Raw genomic sequence first — 15,067 nt, 5'->3', positions numbered from 1 at the left:
GATTCGGGTCGTACAGCCTGCAGCTGGGTCCGGCGAGCCTAGAACTTGTAGTTCGGATTGTACTCACAGGCTGAGGCCCTTGTATCGGAGTGTACGCACTTGTAGGACATTTCTACACTTAGACTCGAAATTCAAACAGAGTACTTATTGGACACGACACCGCTTCTCCTCACTTCTACCCACATCCTCAGATCCAGCACGCTTCTTGTCACGCGTGTCTGTCATCTCACCGATAACCCAACAGACGTCTTCTATCGCCTCATGAACATCATCAAGAGACATATTGCCCTCGTATGCCGCAAACAGCCACCATGCAAGCCCCATGACAAAGAGGAACAGACCGCAGGGCCCTCCATGCCGTAGAATATCCCACATTGATGGGTCGGAGGGCACAACACGTTGCAGCATAGTTGCGGAGCCCTCGATGCGTCGATCAGTAGGCTGTAGCGATGCCCACCAGGTCCTCCACTGCACGCCGAATGCAGCCTGGTCGGTAAGAACCGGCAGCTTCTCGTAGTCACGACCCTCCTTCATCCATTGAGCAAACTCATCTGGACGGAGTGCGGTTGGCAGATGCGACTGTTTTTTCTGCATAACAACGCAGTTAGTCAGAGAGAGCACACGGCGACTTGTAATCCAAATCACGCGCCCTTCTGGATATCCCATATGCATCTCGAAACGCTGCCATGCATCCACTAGGCGTCGCCATCCATGTCCCCCAGCCTCAAGATGATACTCGAAGTACTCAATCGCGTTTAGAACCCATTCTGGCGCGTCGGGGTCGAGGATGGACAGCACTTCATTGGAAGGCTCATCGTGACTGGGGGTGGTCGTGCGAGAGGGAATTTTGTGTGAGGGAGACGTCGACGACTCTTCGCTTGGGATGGATGCGGACATGGGCGCAGCCGAGACAAGGCTCGCAGGGACGGTGTTTGCGGTCGAGTCCTCGGAAGCCACGATTGGGGCTACAAGGTCAGTGGGACCACGACGAGACGAGGCGAAATCATCGTTCAGACGACGGTGGTTTGCGTTGTCGAACTCCGGGGACGCGGCGAGGCTGACGGGTACCGTCATGACTGGTTGAGTGGGCAGAGGATCCCCAGTTGCCGGCCGGTTTGCGGTGGGAGTTCCTAACGACAAGTCGTTGGATGTTGCTGCGGGCCCTTGTACGTCGGTCTCGTTCTGGAGGCGCTCCTGCGTGACAGTGCCGACGGTCCGATCAACAATCTCTAGTTGCGCAGGTTGACTCTCTGTCACCGTGTCACCGGCAGCGTTCTCTTCAACGTGCAAACCATCGTTCTCGACATCGGTGGCAGGAGCCTGTTCAGGATCGGTGGCAGCGGCGGTGGCGGCGGCAGCAGCAGAGCGCGTGCGGGTGGTGACAGTCGTGGGAGGGGTAGGAGTCTTCTTCGTGCCACGAGGCCGAGAGATCTTTGCTGGCTTTTTGATCGCTTCTCCCAACCCCTGCGCAGCGAGCAGCTCTCTGTTTCTCTTGATGTTCGCTTGACGCTGCAGCTCGTAGTCCATCCCAGGCAACTCTCTCCTCGTCGATGACACACCCCGGGACGAAGCGCCTTCCGCCGAGTTTGACTGGACAGGCTGTGGCTCGGCTCGGCTCTCGGAGCTCGCAGGAGTGGTGGATGGAGAGGGTTCTGGTTGAGGTGGTGGAGGAGGAAGTTGAACAGAGAAGGTCGGCTCGGGATTGGGAGGATGAGGAGGATCTGGGATGGATGTGGATGCGGTACTGCCGCCGGTCTTCGCGCGAAGGTAAGCTTCATGCAGATTGATTGCAGTCTCGGGAGCTGTGCGTGGCGATAGTCACGGACATGGCACACAGTCGGATGTACTAGGGAACGTACTATAACAGTTTACAATGAAAGTACTGAAGTCCTCCTTGAATGCCGGCCACTTTGTGCATGCCTCAGGCAAGGTCAGACCTAGTTTGACCGTTTGCCCTGTATGGTAGCTATTCGATCACAGTGGTTAGTCGCTGACGGGGCAGTCATATCACACTTGTAGTACTCACGAAAATGTCACCATCTCGCCATTGTCTGGCCGTGGCCCTCCCACATCGATATGCACCTGCCAGCCTAGCTGCCCCTCAAAATTCTTCGCCATATCTTCGACCTTCTGTGGCACCTCTTCGATTCGTCTAGGAGAGGTAGGGCTCAGCACGAGTGCCATAAACCCGCAGGTAACCACGGATGCATCCGTTTACGTACCTGCGGGTCGGCTATCCGCGGGTACAGGTACCCATTTCCCACGGGTATCCTGCGGATGCGGGTTTCACTTCGCAGCAGAAAGGGTAAACCTGCGGGTATTGCCACATCATATGTACAACAGCAAAGCACACTGAGACGAGCCAAGAACCACTTCATTAAGTGAGAGTTACTAACAAACTCTACACTAGATCTAATCTACGACTATGGCATCATCTCCACTGGTGCCTTCCGATGCCGCCTTCGACCGTGTGGACTTCTGTGCGAAGGCGTGAACGATCTCGGCCTTGGGGATCAACCCCGGAATCTTCATCCAAGAACTAAGGACGGTGGCTGCGCATGTTGACTCGTCCGACAGACTGTGGCGTAGCTTGGATACGGTCAAGCCGCCGCGTGAGAAGGCGCGTTCAGCATCCACAGAAGTCGCTATAAAAACAGACGTTAGCTCACGTAGATGCCTCAGAGGGAATGAAGAACGCACCTGGGGTTGATAGGATATCAAGGGCCATGCGTGCGAGAGGGTTGTTGTCGCTGTCGAGTGAGTGCCAATGCTTGATGGGGTCGGAGATGCTCAGGATCGGCGGGGAGATCAGATACTCCTCGAGCGCATCAGTGCCGCTCGCAGCATACTGGATGTTGAGCGCGGCAAAGAGGCTCGAGCTCTGATAGAATGGAATTTCGTCAGTCATGTCACTAGCGGCTGAGTGTAAGAGCTGTAACATACCATCGGGGCTTCCTCCGGGGCCTTGTTGGCCGGGGTTGATGAGGGTTTGTAGTGTTCCCACTCCTCCCGAAGGAGGTCGAGCGCTGTGTCAATCCATGCCTGTGGCCATTTGTGACTCTTGAAGTATGACGTCTTGTAGCGTGGGTGGAGGACTGCATGGACATAGGTGAGTAACAGAGCATGGGCACATGGACGACGTACGTATCGCGCAGCGGTACATGATGGAGTCATCAGTCTTCTCGTAATACTTGTTGAGGACCGCACGTCCGAGCGCGGCAGCAGCCCGGACGGCTGGGTGGTTCTTCTCGTCCGTGATTGCCTTCGCGAGGATGTCTTCCATGTAGTCAATAACCGGGATGACTTCGTGTAGCAGAGGGCGCCCACGAGCAGACATGTGTTCTGTGGCCTCGAGGAAGTACTGTGAACGTTGCGGAGGTCAACCAGCTGTCAGATTAGATGTCAGATAAATCAGTACATACCCCTAGAATGTTGTCGAGCTGCTTGAGGACGTCCCATTCTTGATCAGACATCTTGAAACGTAGTAGTCGCGGCCCTCGGGAGGTGTTATGGGACGCCTTGACAACTAGATCTTTGAGGGGGAGGCGAAGGTGGATGGCGCGTTTGCTCGTCATCGCGACACTGTTCCAGCGCGTGGGCACAGGCCGAACGACACCGAGAGGCTTGATGCCGTGTTTACGGCATAGCTCCTCGAGGTCCTCCCGAAGGACGGGGCTGTGGAAGATTCTCTTCGTGAGAGAGGTCACCTGGGCGTAATGGCATATCAGCAACGAATGTTTGGTGAAATGGGGGAGGGCGTACCTTGTTGAGGGTGCCACGAGCAAAGATGCGCTCCGAAGCACTTAGATCGCCAGGCTTGAGTGTGGCCTCGACGATCTCATCAAGCACGGCCTCGTCGCTGGCCTCGCAGGCTGCATCGAGCACATCCTCGTCGTCCGCTCGAGCCCGGTTGGACTGCTGCGCGTTGGTGGTATCGTCAGCATTCTCGGACTCGGAATCTGAGTCCGAGTCCGAGTCCGAGTCCGAGTCCGAGTTAGATGTGTCGCCTTCGCTGGGGTCGATCATGCCCGGGTTTGGCTTGGACTTGGGCTTTGTGAACGGCCGGAGGATAGCCTGTAAAGACGTAAGCACAATCCATGTGGGTGCAGCAACGGATGACGGACCTTGACACACAAGTTGAGCACGTGGCACAAACAGCGCACGCGCGTATGGGGCCCCGAGCGGCCTTCGAGGCGCAGCCCGAGCTCTTGTACCATCGTGTCATTATTTGAGGCGTTGTCGCCTGTCTGGCCGTAAACCTATACGAACAGTAACAGTGAGAACCCGCGGGTTGGGAGACGCAGATGCAGACAGGCTAGCGAGCACCCATGCTTACCTTATGCGCGATCCCATATGCTTCGAGGCACTCGTGCATCTTCTGGGCCAGGTACTTGCCCGTGTGTCCCTTATTGAGGCTAAACAGGAACTGGTTAGATAGTGGTTACATGGGATAGGGAACGTCAACTTACCGGATGAAATCGAGGATGAATGTGACGAGCCCTCCACAATGCTCGAACACCACTACTACCCCCAGAAAAGACACAACGTTCGGGGCCGTCCAGCCGTCAAACGCAATGTGAATCACCGCTCTCTGCCGTTGGAGGTAAGCTGCCACAGAGGCCTTCGCGATTGCGAAGGCCTCCCGGACATCACGGGAGACTGTCGTAGCGGATGGGATCTCGACCTGGGCGTATAACATCTTCATCATCTGCTGGAGTGGAGGATCCTCGACGATTGTGAACGGGCGGAAGCAGGTGGTGATCCAGACGGTGGTGAGGTAGCGAAAGTTGGCCTTGTTGTATGTAGATCCGTGAGCGAAATTTGCTATGGAGCCGGCGCCGTTCTCGACCGGGGGGTCACAGGCTACGACGTGTGTATTGAGGTTACTTGTGGAAGAATCCGTGCGCGCGCGAGTGACAAACTCAGAAGGATGTCTGGATAGGGAGGCTGAATGTGGGACGTCACAGACGGGTGATGAAGCACGTACCTCCGGCAATAAAAGCGATACTTGATGACACCGTCCTCGGTGATGATCTCCGGGGGCATCTGGAAGTGCTCATAGACGTCTGACCTCCAGACGTCTATCTGAGCCTCTGTGAATAGGATAAGTACCAATGGTGTGCGCAAATCATGATGATATACGTACCCAATACTTCCCTCGCAGTGCGCGTGTCCGTCTGCCATCGCTCGTCAAACGTCTTGGGGCGTTTGGCAGCAGGCTCTCCAGCGGCAGCTTTGCCAGAACCACTAGCACCCTCCTCCGAATCCGAGGCTACCGCTGCGCGGTTCTTGCGTTTGCCTTGGCGACGGCGAGCCTTCGATCCCATGATAGAAGTTGACGACCAGAGCTCAGACGGGTGGGATAGGGGAGGAGTTGGTGGGGGAGGATAGCCATGATTCGAACTTATTTGTACCCAGGCAGAACGTTGAATGCAAAGCTAAGTTTGACGAGACCAGGGGGCGAGCTGCAGGGACGTGCTGGCTATGTCAAAGTGGGCGGGCTGGCACTCCCGCATGTTGCCGTTTCCCAGCACTGCCACTGGCTGCGCACACAAGCCCACGCCTGCGTGGCACGGTGAACTTAGATCCTTGTCTCGATTCCTCCTCGACCATGCTTTCACCTGTATATATTGCTTAACTGGCAGTTCCGACGCTCTTTCGACCTCTCTTGCCCTCCCTTACCGACGCTTCGCCTCGCGACCACTTCTATATCGCATCCTCCGACACTCCTTTGCCATCTCGTGAACCCCTTACCGACGGCTCTCCTCCCGAACAATCCTATCTATCCGTAAGTAACAATGTTTCAGCATCTCCAGCCGCACGCGATACTGATTCAGGTCGATATGTCTGTACAGATGCTATAGTCAACCCGAAACACCACGACAACGCCTCAACGTGTCTCCAAGCTCCTCGGATCGTGCAGCTGGAATGTACGACAGGAACGGCGGAGGATTCGGATGACCGTGAAGAGGGAGATGAGATGCAGCCGAGGGGAGGATGGGTCGACGAAGACACACGCCACACAAGTCTAGCTCGCGAGACGACGCCATCCCGCGGACGTCCCCCTCCCTCCCCTTCCTAGAGCCGTTTTGCCCAACGTCCATCCCGAAACAGCCCCAGTCGCATAGACTATGACGACACCCTCCCTATTGTGAGTCCTGACCCTGTGTCAAGGACTCTTCCTTCCACCGTCCTCGTTACTCGGACCCATCGCTGCACCGCACACCTCACGGGGTCCTGGCGCCGTTACCTTTGCAATGCCCTATACCCGGACATCACTGATCGTACGTGCGCATTGCATTCTCGCCTTCTCGAAGGCCTTCAGTCTTTGACGGTACTATATCCTGCACGTCCATCATCCCCCCAGCTCAACGTGATCTCAAGCCGTTCACATCCCTCATGTCGAGCACGCACCGTCACTCCGAGACTCCCACTGCAACCCCAGTAGCTGCCGAATCCCTTCCCTCATTCCATGCACTCTTCGCGACAAACATACGCATTCCCCATGGCGAACGGCTGCCTGACATCTGCCGCATCGCAAACCTGCTCGTGCAAGACCTCTCTACCATTCCCGGATTCTTGGAGATATCATCTGAGGCGCGCTGCCTGCTCGTCACTGCCATGATCGACTCAGCCCTCGTGAGTACAATGCTCTCCGTCCAGTCTCAGTTCTCATCCCTCCTAATCTATTTCTTTGCAGGAGCTTGCACTCGGTCATCACACCCACCACTCTTTCCCAGCAGAACGCATGCTCAGCCACGCTGAGCGTCTCGTAGATGCTAGCCCAACGTATCACATTCATTGTGTCATCTTCCCGGACGGTCGCCGTATGGTCTTTCCCACACCCCACTCCAGTATCCCCCTTCGTCGTGTTGAAGTCTATGTTCTCGGTGCTGTAGATAGCCCTGTTACGCACTCAAACTCAGAACAATATGTTGACATTGATGACGCCGGTACTAGTAGCACGCCTCCCCTAGTTGACTAGCATAGCTACGCTAAATGAATATGTGCCCCCGCAGTGGTATAGAACGTCATACATCTGCGGGTACCTGCAAGAGTACTCGCGTGTATTCGTGGGTTTTGTACACCCGTAAGTAACTCTTATCCGTGGGTTTGTTACCCACGGATATGGGTAATCCGTGGGAACAAACCCGTAAGGATGCGGGTTCAAGTGGCGGAGTTTGCGGACCTGCGGGTAACGGATACGGGTGTATCCGCGGGTCACTCGTGCTGAGCCCTAAGGAGAGGTAAGCTCACCTCTACTGCTTGGAGAAGACCGACCACCATACTCACTCTTGAATGAGCATCGCACGCTCCTCCTGCTGCTGCGCAGTAACACTACTCGCGGCGGCTTCCGTGAAGATCTCAAGCCCGGTTTCCTTCGGACCTTTGAGGCGAGCATCCTCAACTTGTTTCTGTACGTCTGCCGGTTCTTCCGCTAGCATCGCCTTCGCACGCTCACCCATAAACTTCACCCAGTCATCCGGCTTCTCGCCCTCCGGAACGGTCTTCAAGTACTCGCGGAACTTCTCCTTGATGATGGGTAGGACGCGCTCGCCGCAGATGTCAACATACGCTTGGTACGCCTGCCGCTTGACCGCCTTCTTCGGAGTAGCGTTGAGATCAAGACCTCCATCCTTTTTCTTCCCCTTCCCCTTCCCCTTCCCTCTTCCCTTCAGATCTACCCCGTCAGCGCAATTCCAGAACCACCAATACACTTGCTATACTCGAAGGTAAGCCTTTGTGAGATTATTTGAACGAAGTTTGCGTTCTACTGACCTTCATGCGCTGCGCAACCGACACCCGCGGAAATTGACCGTTGGCATCCGCCTTCAGCCCCGTAAAAAAGATCTTCGACTCGTCGGAATTAGCAGGAATTTCGACGTCGGGGTGGAATCTGTTGAAGTAGGCGAGTTGTGTCCCTGTCATCCACGCCGTCGAGTGGTTGTTGACCCGCGACTCATTGAAGTCTTTCCACAGTTCTTCAAACCACAACCGTTCGGCCTCGGACGTCCAGCCACGTGGAGTTGGCATAGTGTAGGTGAGCGTTCGTATCCAGCAGAGACAGTGAAGAAAGCGGAGGGAGCTAAGATTTTCACCGGATAGTAGGCTAGGTCAAGGACGCCTGTCTCCGACAAGTTATCTCTGGGCCAACGAAAGTGCAGGGAGATTGTATTACAAGGTAGGGCATCCCGCATCCTGTCGCCGCCCAGACTCTCTGTTGTCTCCATCATCCGCCGCTATCCGCCGCCCCTGTACTCGTCCCAACCCTGACTGCTATCTACCCGGGTCAGTATGCACAAACTTCCAATTCCGATCGCTCTTCAGCTAACCATGCACCTCACAGCACCCATTCCATATCGCGTTGTATCGCATTCGCGGCCTCATCTACTACAGCGGGTGAGTCGATATCCTGAGTCTCGCACAACTCGCTCCGACTAGACATCCCCTATCTTGAACCTCAGGCCCCGATTCCCCGCTGGACGCGGCTCCCGACAGCCTGCTCCACCTCCGATCGTTTCAACGTCACTACTATCCCGCCGCATCCGTCACGTCGATGTCGTGGGCCTCGGATGTGGCGTCACCCCGCAGGTCTTCAAGTGTGCGAAGCTGGACAACCTCGCCGTGGTCTACGCTTGTTTCGTCGTGCGCTCTCACTTTCTCTCCGAAGCCGAAGACAATCTCACATATTCTGGTGTCCTCTCTCGAGTGGCCCTGTGAGCTTCTCGCCGTGAAGCTCCTTGGAACCTTTGCATCCAGCCCCCTCCGCGTTGCCACGGTCTTGACTGCAAGCTGTAATCCCCTCGCCGGAGCGCCGGAACAGGTCATCAATGATGTTCGAAACATGGTTGGGGAGGACGGGACGTATGACCCGCAGTGTGCGCTCGAAGTCCGTATATCATACACGTACGTTCGCTACCCCCTTCACGCACATGCCTTGTGTGGTATCGTAGATGGCCATTGCTACCGAGGTCGTTCGCAAAGTTCGCATCCCAGGCTGGTGTTAACAGGTGAGCTTCAAGCATGTCTTGTACTAGCGCCGCGCTCACCAAGCTTTTCACGATCCTTGGATCGCACATCTCACACTCCCATCTCCGTCCCTTGTCCGATTTCTCCACGGACACATTCAAGCTCCCCGCCAGTCTACAAGTTCCCGATGGCTCTCCTGAGGCTGGCCGGTCGCGTCGACAACAGGTGCGTGGTTTGTATGTCTTCAGTCCCGCTCGACTACACAGTCTACTCACCTATTCACGGTCTAGTCGTCCTGACACTCGAGGAGGGCAGATACCCGTGCAGTACCCAGGCCTTTCGCACAAGAGAAGCAGGCAGGAACGTTGGAGTACTAACAGGAGTCGCATCAAAGCCCAGCAACTCCGTGATCGCAACCTAGTTACCCGCGGCCGCGCCCAACACGCAGAGAATTGCTCTGCACGTGTGGCATGCCGGGAATGCGTCTTCCAAGAGAAGGTGCAGGACGCTCGCGTGAATTGCGAGCGGCGAGGTGCGTGACTTTGAATTGTTGTTCATCTCATTCGAGCCTTATGTGTCCTCCCCTTTCAGTTTGATATCTCACATTGGCAGATCGTGCGCATGAAGTGCGCAAGCAGGAGCATTAACGCACTTGAACCGCACGCATCCCTGCATACAGCCACCAGCTCGTGCGGCGATGATGACGGGCATGGGGAGTCATCACCATGATTGCGGCCTGGGACTCGTGCTGGGCAATACTAGAGAGGTTATTGTAGCTACTATCACTAAGTGCGAGACCTGGGTCCCAGTACATCTTACGAGGAGTCATTGAGCTATCAATTTACCCATGTGCCGGTAGTACGTACGTTCTATTCAAACAGTTCATCCCTATGCGCTTCGCAGTACAGGTTCTGGAAGAATCGAGTCGAGGAAGACCTCAACCGTAGCTAGTTGATACTGTAGCTCATACGCTACCTCGCTGAGTACCTCGAACTCCTCGAAGATGACATCTTCTGGCAATGTGAACAGCAGCTCTGACCCACCGAGGGTGCGCCGTAGCATCTGAAGGATGCGGTCACCCTCGTCAATCCATCTCTCCTTTTGACCCACCCACTCCTCGACCTCACCCCGCACGATAGCCTCTTGAAGCTCCTCCCGCACTCGCATCCGGTATGCAAGGTGCGAACTGCTGTGGAAGTCCCATGACTGGAGCATCCTATTCAACTTACAAAGCTCTTTCGAGAGCTCGACGTGGGGTGTCGGTCCGTTTGGTATGGGCGGAGGTGGGGGAAGTCTGCAGGATAGTTCAGAGTAGATCAATGTAAGTAGTATGTCATATGGCAGATACGAGTAGCTACATACCAAGTATGACTGCTTGAATCCGCATGCGATAGGGCGGTGTTAGGACCCTCACCATGCTGTTGCTCGTCGACCCAAGTGCTGGTATTTGCGTGCTTCACCTTCAAGTTTTTCGTAGTCTTTCGTGATAGCGGCCTCAGCCCGGGCGTCGAGCTAGATGACGGTTGAATATTATGAGCAACCCTTCGTACATCATGAGAATGCTGCTGAGCGCACCTAGTCGCAGTTATCTCGGTCGGAGTGCTCTCCTCTCAATCGCGTCTCTTCAACTTGTCCCGGTACCGTCGATTCCGCTCCCGCCGTAGGGTCTTTCTGCGCTCGACCTCTTCCGGAGGAAGCGCAGACATGTGCGACTCTGACTTGGGAGTACCGAGTGATTTTGTAGTAGAAGTGAGGAGCGAGTTCGTGGAAGTGAGAAGTTAACGTCCCAGCATCTCAGAGACGGTTGCAAGACGCTGTGTACACTTCGCACACATGCCGGCCGCGTCTTACTACTTTAAACACCCGGGGATCATTTCATCGTCAACATAAAATAGATATCTGTTTGCTAGATAGAATTCATCTATACATGAGATGTACGCCTAAGAGGTGCTACGAGTCTGAGTTTCTGAAGTGCGGCGGATAGGTGAGACGGTCGGTGAGACAGTCAGCGAGACGGTCAGCGAGACGGTCGGTAGTTTCGATCCGCGCTTACTACTATACCTCCTCGCTGCTCTCATCCCATCTCGTTCGCTACCCGATTATGACCCCCAGTTGTCTCATGAGAAGCTCTAGCAAACGAAAGAACACGTCGGGCCCTAGGAAGGGCAAGAAGTCCAAATTTGAGACCATAAGCGATACCTTCCGACGCGAAGGTCCTCCAACGGCGCCATCTGAATCAACCCGCGTAACCGTACAACACGTCAAATACTTCGAAAACACGTCAGGAAGGACAGCACAGCGTTCTGCACGCATAACGGTCTCTCGCGAGCTCCTTGAGGAAACCCACTCCGCATCGCAAGAACCTCCGGAAAGTGGACCGAGCAGCATAGACACAGACCCGATTGCCTCTGCGGGGATGGAAGGCACGAACGACCCAGGATCTATTCAAAACGATCCGAAAAAAAACGCGACCGCTCAGATCTTCGTGCAGCGGTAAGTACTCTGGCTTGTACCCGTGTAGTAGCTTATCGCTCACCCTGTCATAATTTTTGATTCAGAATCGCCTGCGCAAGTGGCTTCCCTCGAGACAAGACTTCCTGGACGAGTTGGTCGCCTTCGAGGGTGGTGACGAGCCGATAGAAGAAAAAGCAGTGATATGCGAGGTCTGTGGAGTATGTCCGGCCAACATACGGTGCCGGGACTGCTTTGGCTCTCCTCTTCGGTGCAAGCAGTGCGTCCTCGCAAAGCATGCCGAACATTTATTGCACCGAATTGAGGTGAGTCTGATCATTTCGTCTCACGCTGTGTCTACATATCTGGGCTGTACAGACATGGGATGGGGAGAAGTTCGTCAAAACCTCCCTCGAAAAACTGGGACTGAAGGTTCAAGTCAGCCATAGATCTGGAACGTGCCCGCACCCATCCGTCGTGGGCCGTCAGATCGTTATCTGCGACTCTACTGGGGTCTTCACGCACAGGGTTCGCTTCTGCAAGTGCATAGACCCCGACGCGCAACAGCAGACACCAGAGTGGCGTCAGCTCATGCGCATGGGATGGTTCCCTGCAACCATGGAGGTCCCGAAGACCGTCTTCACATTCCGGCTCCTCAAGACATTTCAAGAGCTCAATTTTCAAGCCAAAACGAATCTGTATGACTACTGGAAGTCCATCGAGAGGATTACCGACAACTCCGGGGGAACAGACGTGCCGGTGAGTACTAATTTACATCTTTTCATGCGAAGCTTTTCTGACGCAATAATCGTCTTTCATGCAGAATCGATACAAGCAGTTCTCACACACTCTTCAAATATGGCGTCACCTCGTAATGTTGAAGAGATTTGCGCGCACCCACGACCCAGCCGGCGCTGGCGCGACTGCGTCTGGAGAGCTTGTTGTCGAGTGCCCGGCCTGTCCGCACCCCGGTAAAAACCTCCCTGATGGATGGGAGAAGGCACCCGCCCATTCTAAGTACGTATAATCCTCGAGCCTGCGTATTGTCTGTTGAACTCACGTGCGTCGCATCTCAGATGGTTGTATACGCTCTATCTGATGATAGATGCAAACTTCCGTGCCCGGTGCAAAGACCGCAGGATCGACGACGTGGAACTTGCCCTGGGCTGGGCGTATTACGTCGAGGAGACCGCCTATCAGGTGCATGTGGCTGCCTGCAAAGGGCAGAAGGAGGTACGGCTCAAAAGGCGTTGCCATTCGATCATAGCTGACCAACCTGCACATATAGGAGAACTCGTGCTCTGCAGAGCACAATGCAATATTGAAGGCCAATCTCCGGCGCGAAGGCTACGTCGCCTCAGGAATCGGCGCTGTGCTATGCGCCCGCCACGCTCTGGTCCGCAAGAACGGCGCCGGAGATCTGCAACTCGGTGAAGGGTAAGTCACAATGATACTCGTTCATTCTATGCGAGGCCGAGCAGAAACTTAACTGATCGCGAGCGTCGTCAGGTATGCCAATATGAATTATCTGGTATTCTCAACAGTCCTCGGTCTCATCCTCGCATCCCTCCTCTTCTCCTACGACATTGTGTGCCAGTGGTGCAAGAATTTCTTCAAGCGGATGGATGACAACTTCCCCCCGGCGATGCGGATCGATCGCGCAAAGGTTCAAGATATCCGGTTCGCAATTCCGAAGAAGCACTATCGCGTTCACGGAGGGGAGCCGCACTCACGCTGGTCGCTCAACTACCTCAAGCATGTTGGGCGCACGTACGGCGAGTGGATCGAAGCACACTGGTCGCACATGAATCCCCTCGCACTCAGTACACGTGAGATGGGACAAGGCATGCGCCACGAGACGTATAATGACCATTGGGGTGCCTGGAATTGGCAGAAAACTATCTCGTTTGGTACGTACGAGGTGTGGTCCGATAGTGCGCGGAGTCGGATGTACGACTGACTACTGACATACTCAACAGGCTCAGTGCTACTGCGAGTGCTGCAAGAGGCTCGTGAGATGCGCGTCAAGCAGCGACAAGCCTATCAAGATTTTGTGGCCAACATCTCCGCAGATACCGTGAAGGGCTGGGAGGAGATGCTAGATGCGTGGCATGCGGACCCCAACCAGCCTGACCCGTACGACGAGCCGACCAATAGTAAGTCTTTCAACGCATCTGTTGTTTCTGAACCATGGGCTGACGATCCGCCGGCATAGCAATCTCGCTTGCAGCCGTAAAGTTGCAGCTCAACAAGGAAGAGGCGGCAGAGGCGGCAGCTGGTGCACTCCCTCCGCATGATGCCACCCCTGGCGTGTTTCTGCAGGTTGGACTAGAGCTGGAAGAGAAGCAGTGTGTGCTTCCTGGTTGACTTCGCATTATTCTTGCTCACTCCGTCTGTTTGCAGGCGCGCTCTCCGGCTTCGAGCACGCAATGGCCGGAGCCTATCTGAGCTCGCGACACAACAGGAGAAACGCAACGTTCTCATGCCCCGGATCGAGCTCTGGCGGGAGATACAAGACGTACACATGCCCAGAGTTGCGCAACTGCGAGCAGCCGATCTCGAACTTACCGACTCTGATGGACCGCGCGCTCCGATCCGTGCAGAGGATGCATGCTTGTGGCTCCCATCTGCTCTTCCCCCCGCCTTCGCTTCGAACGAGCTTCTCTCTGGCTTGCGGAAGAAGGAACAGCGATTACGGCTCGCACAGCTCTCTGATGCATTGGCAGAGATTCGGCGGATCCGTCGCGTTCTTGCTGCGGTCTCGGAGTTCTCAAGGATGAACGTGGTTGGACTGGGTCAACGTTTGATGACGCGGCAACAAGGCTTGTACAAGCGCTTTCAGGAGAAGCAGAAGCGGGCAGCGGAACGATATCGGGCAGCCCGTACAGCTATGGTCTCTCTCAACCCGACTGGATCCTGGGTCTGTACCTTCAAGCCGCTCCTCAACTCTGATCTTCGTGGCCCTCGGAGGGAGGATGACGAGATAGTGCCTAGTGAAGGTCGGTATGAGCCGAGCTGGATCTGGCTAACATCTCTATCCATCGACGAATCAACAGGTGATCGCATGCATCCTGCTGACAGTGAGGAGTTCCTGGAGACCATGCGCGCAGAATGGGCACGGTCCAAGGCACGGGCAGACCGGTGGGATGAAGAAGAGCGACTCCTTCTGGAGGAGATGCGTCGGGTTATCGAGTACTTCCAGTGGAAGTCTCGCTGGTGGCGGACACAGGCGACCGGTCAGCCAAACGTAAGTGCACGTTTGCAGCGTGGACTTCGGGTCTATGCCTACAAGCAGGCCGCTGTGTACACAAATCTTGCTCGCCGTACAGCATCAACTTGGGTCCATGAGCTTGCAAGCATGGGCCCGCTACCGGAGTGGATCAAGCCATATGAGAAGGATGCCAAGAAGGTCCACCCTTCCCGCCGCGGTGGTGCGCAAAGCATGCAAGACTTGATGGCAGAGGTTGTTGCGTCAGGGGACGTGTCGTCATCTGAGTCATCCGATGATGAAGGTGCAGATGAATAAAATGTGTGCCCATCTATTATTTGAATGAAGTGCCTCAAATGTGTTCTAGGCTCTATGACCCGAATCGGGCAGCACACGCTCGAGTACAATCCGTGCTACAAGTTCTAGGCTCTATGACCC

General features: G+C 55.2%; 5 protein-coding genes across 5 annotated transcripts; 2 read left to right on the top strand and 3 right to left on the bottom strand.

The window, feature by feature from the left end:
* Nucleotides 1-306: 306 nt before the first annotated feature.
* On the bottom strand, nucleotides 307-771 carry L226DRAFT_429980 (uncharacterized protein; the record flags this gene model as incomplete). The annotated part of the gene is made up of 2 exons (XM_067674688.1): nucleotides 307-588; nucleotides 646-771. Coding segments are annotated over 2 exons (408 nt in total), but the record flags the coding sequence as incomplete, so codon positions are not given.
* Nucleotides 772-6,399: 5,628 nt separating this feature from the next.
* On the top strand, nucleotides 6,400-6,985 carry L226DRAFT_576901 (uncharacterized protein; the record flags this gene model as incomplete). The annotated part of the gene is made up of 2 exons (XM_067685467.1): nucleotides 6,400-6,639; nucleotides 6,701-6,985. The coding sequence occupies 2 exons, from the start codon at nucleotides 6,400-6,402 to the stop codon at nucleotides 6,983-6,985; spliced, it is 525 nt and encodes a 174-aa protein (XP_067528437.1).
* A 236-nt stretch (nucleotides 6,986-7,221) lies between these two features.
* L226DRAFT_576900 (uncharacterized protein) lies at nucleotides 7,222-8,034 on the bottom strand (the record flags this gene model as incomplete). The annotated part of the gene is made up of 3 exons (XM_067685466.1): nucleotides 7,222-7,237; nucleotides 7,294-7,721; nucleotides 7,780-8,034. The coding sequence occupies 3 exons, from the start codon at nucleotides 8,032-8,034 to the stop codon at nucleotides 7,222-7,224; spliced, it is 699 nt and encodes a 232-aa protein (XP_067528436.1).
* A 1,824-nt stretch (nucleotides 8,035-9,858) lies between these two features.
* L226DRAFT_527600 (uncharacterized protein) lies at nucleotides 9,859-10,676 on the bottom strand (the record flags this gene model as incomplete). Its single annotated transcript, XM_067679144.1, has 4 exons — nucleotides 9,859-10,176; nucleotides 10,200-10,264; nucleotides 10,385-10,482; nucleotides 10,612-10,676. 4 exons carry the CDS (start codon nucleotides 10,674-10,676, stop codon nucleotides 9,859-9,861), a joined length of 546 nt encoding a protein of 181 aa, XP_067528435.1.
* Nucleotides 10,677-11,525: 849 nt separating this feature from the next.
* On the top strand, nucleotides 11,526-14,947 carry L226DRAFT_474292 (uncharacterized protein; the record flags this gene model as incomplete). The annotated part of the gene is made up of 9 exons (XM_067676570.1): nucleotides 11,526-11,747; nucleotides 11,800-12,180; nucleotides 12,245-12,438; nucleotides 12,498-12,654; nucleotides 12,710-12,858; nucleotides 12,931-13,331; nucleotides 13,401-13,577; nucleotides 13,637-13,783; nucleotides 13,845-14,947. Coding segments are annotated over 9 exons (2,931 nt in total), but the record flags the coding sequence as incomplete, so codon positions are not given.
* Nucleotides 14,948-15,067: the final 120 nt, after the last annotated feature.

Source organism: Lentinus tigrinus (assembly GCF_003813185.1).
Source record: "Lentinus tigrinus ALCF2SS1-7 unplaced genomic scaffold L226scaffold_88, whole genome shotgun sequence".
In the NCBI taxonomy this organism is placed as follows: domain Eukaryota; kingdom Fungi; phylum Basidiomycota; class Agaricomycetes; order Polyporales; family Polyporaceae; genus Lentinus; species Lentinus tigrinus.
Note: the sequence above shows the minus strand (reverse complement) of the source record. Positions and strands in the feature narration are given on the sequence as shown.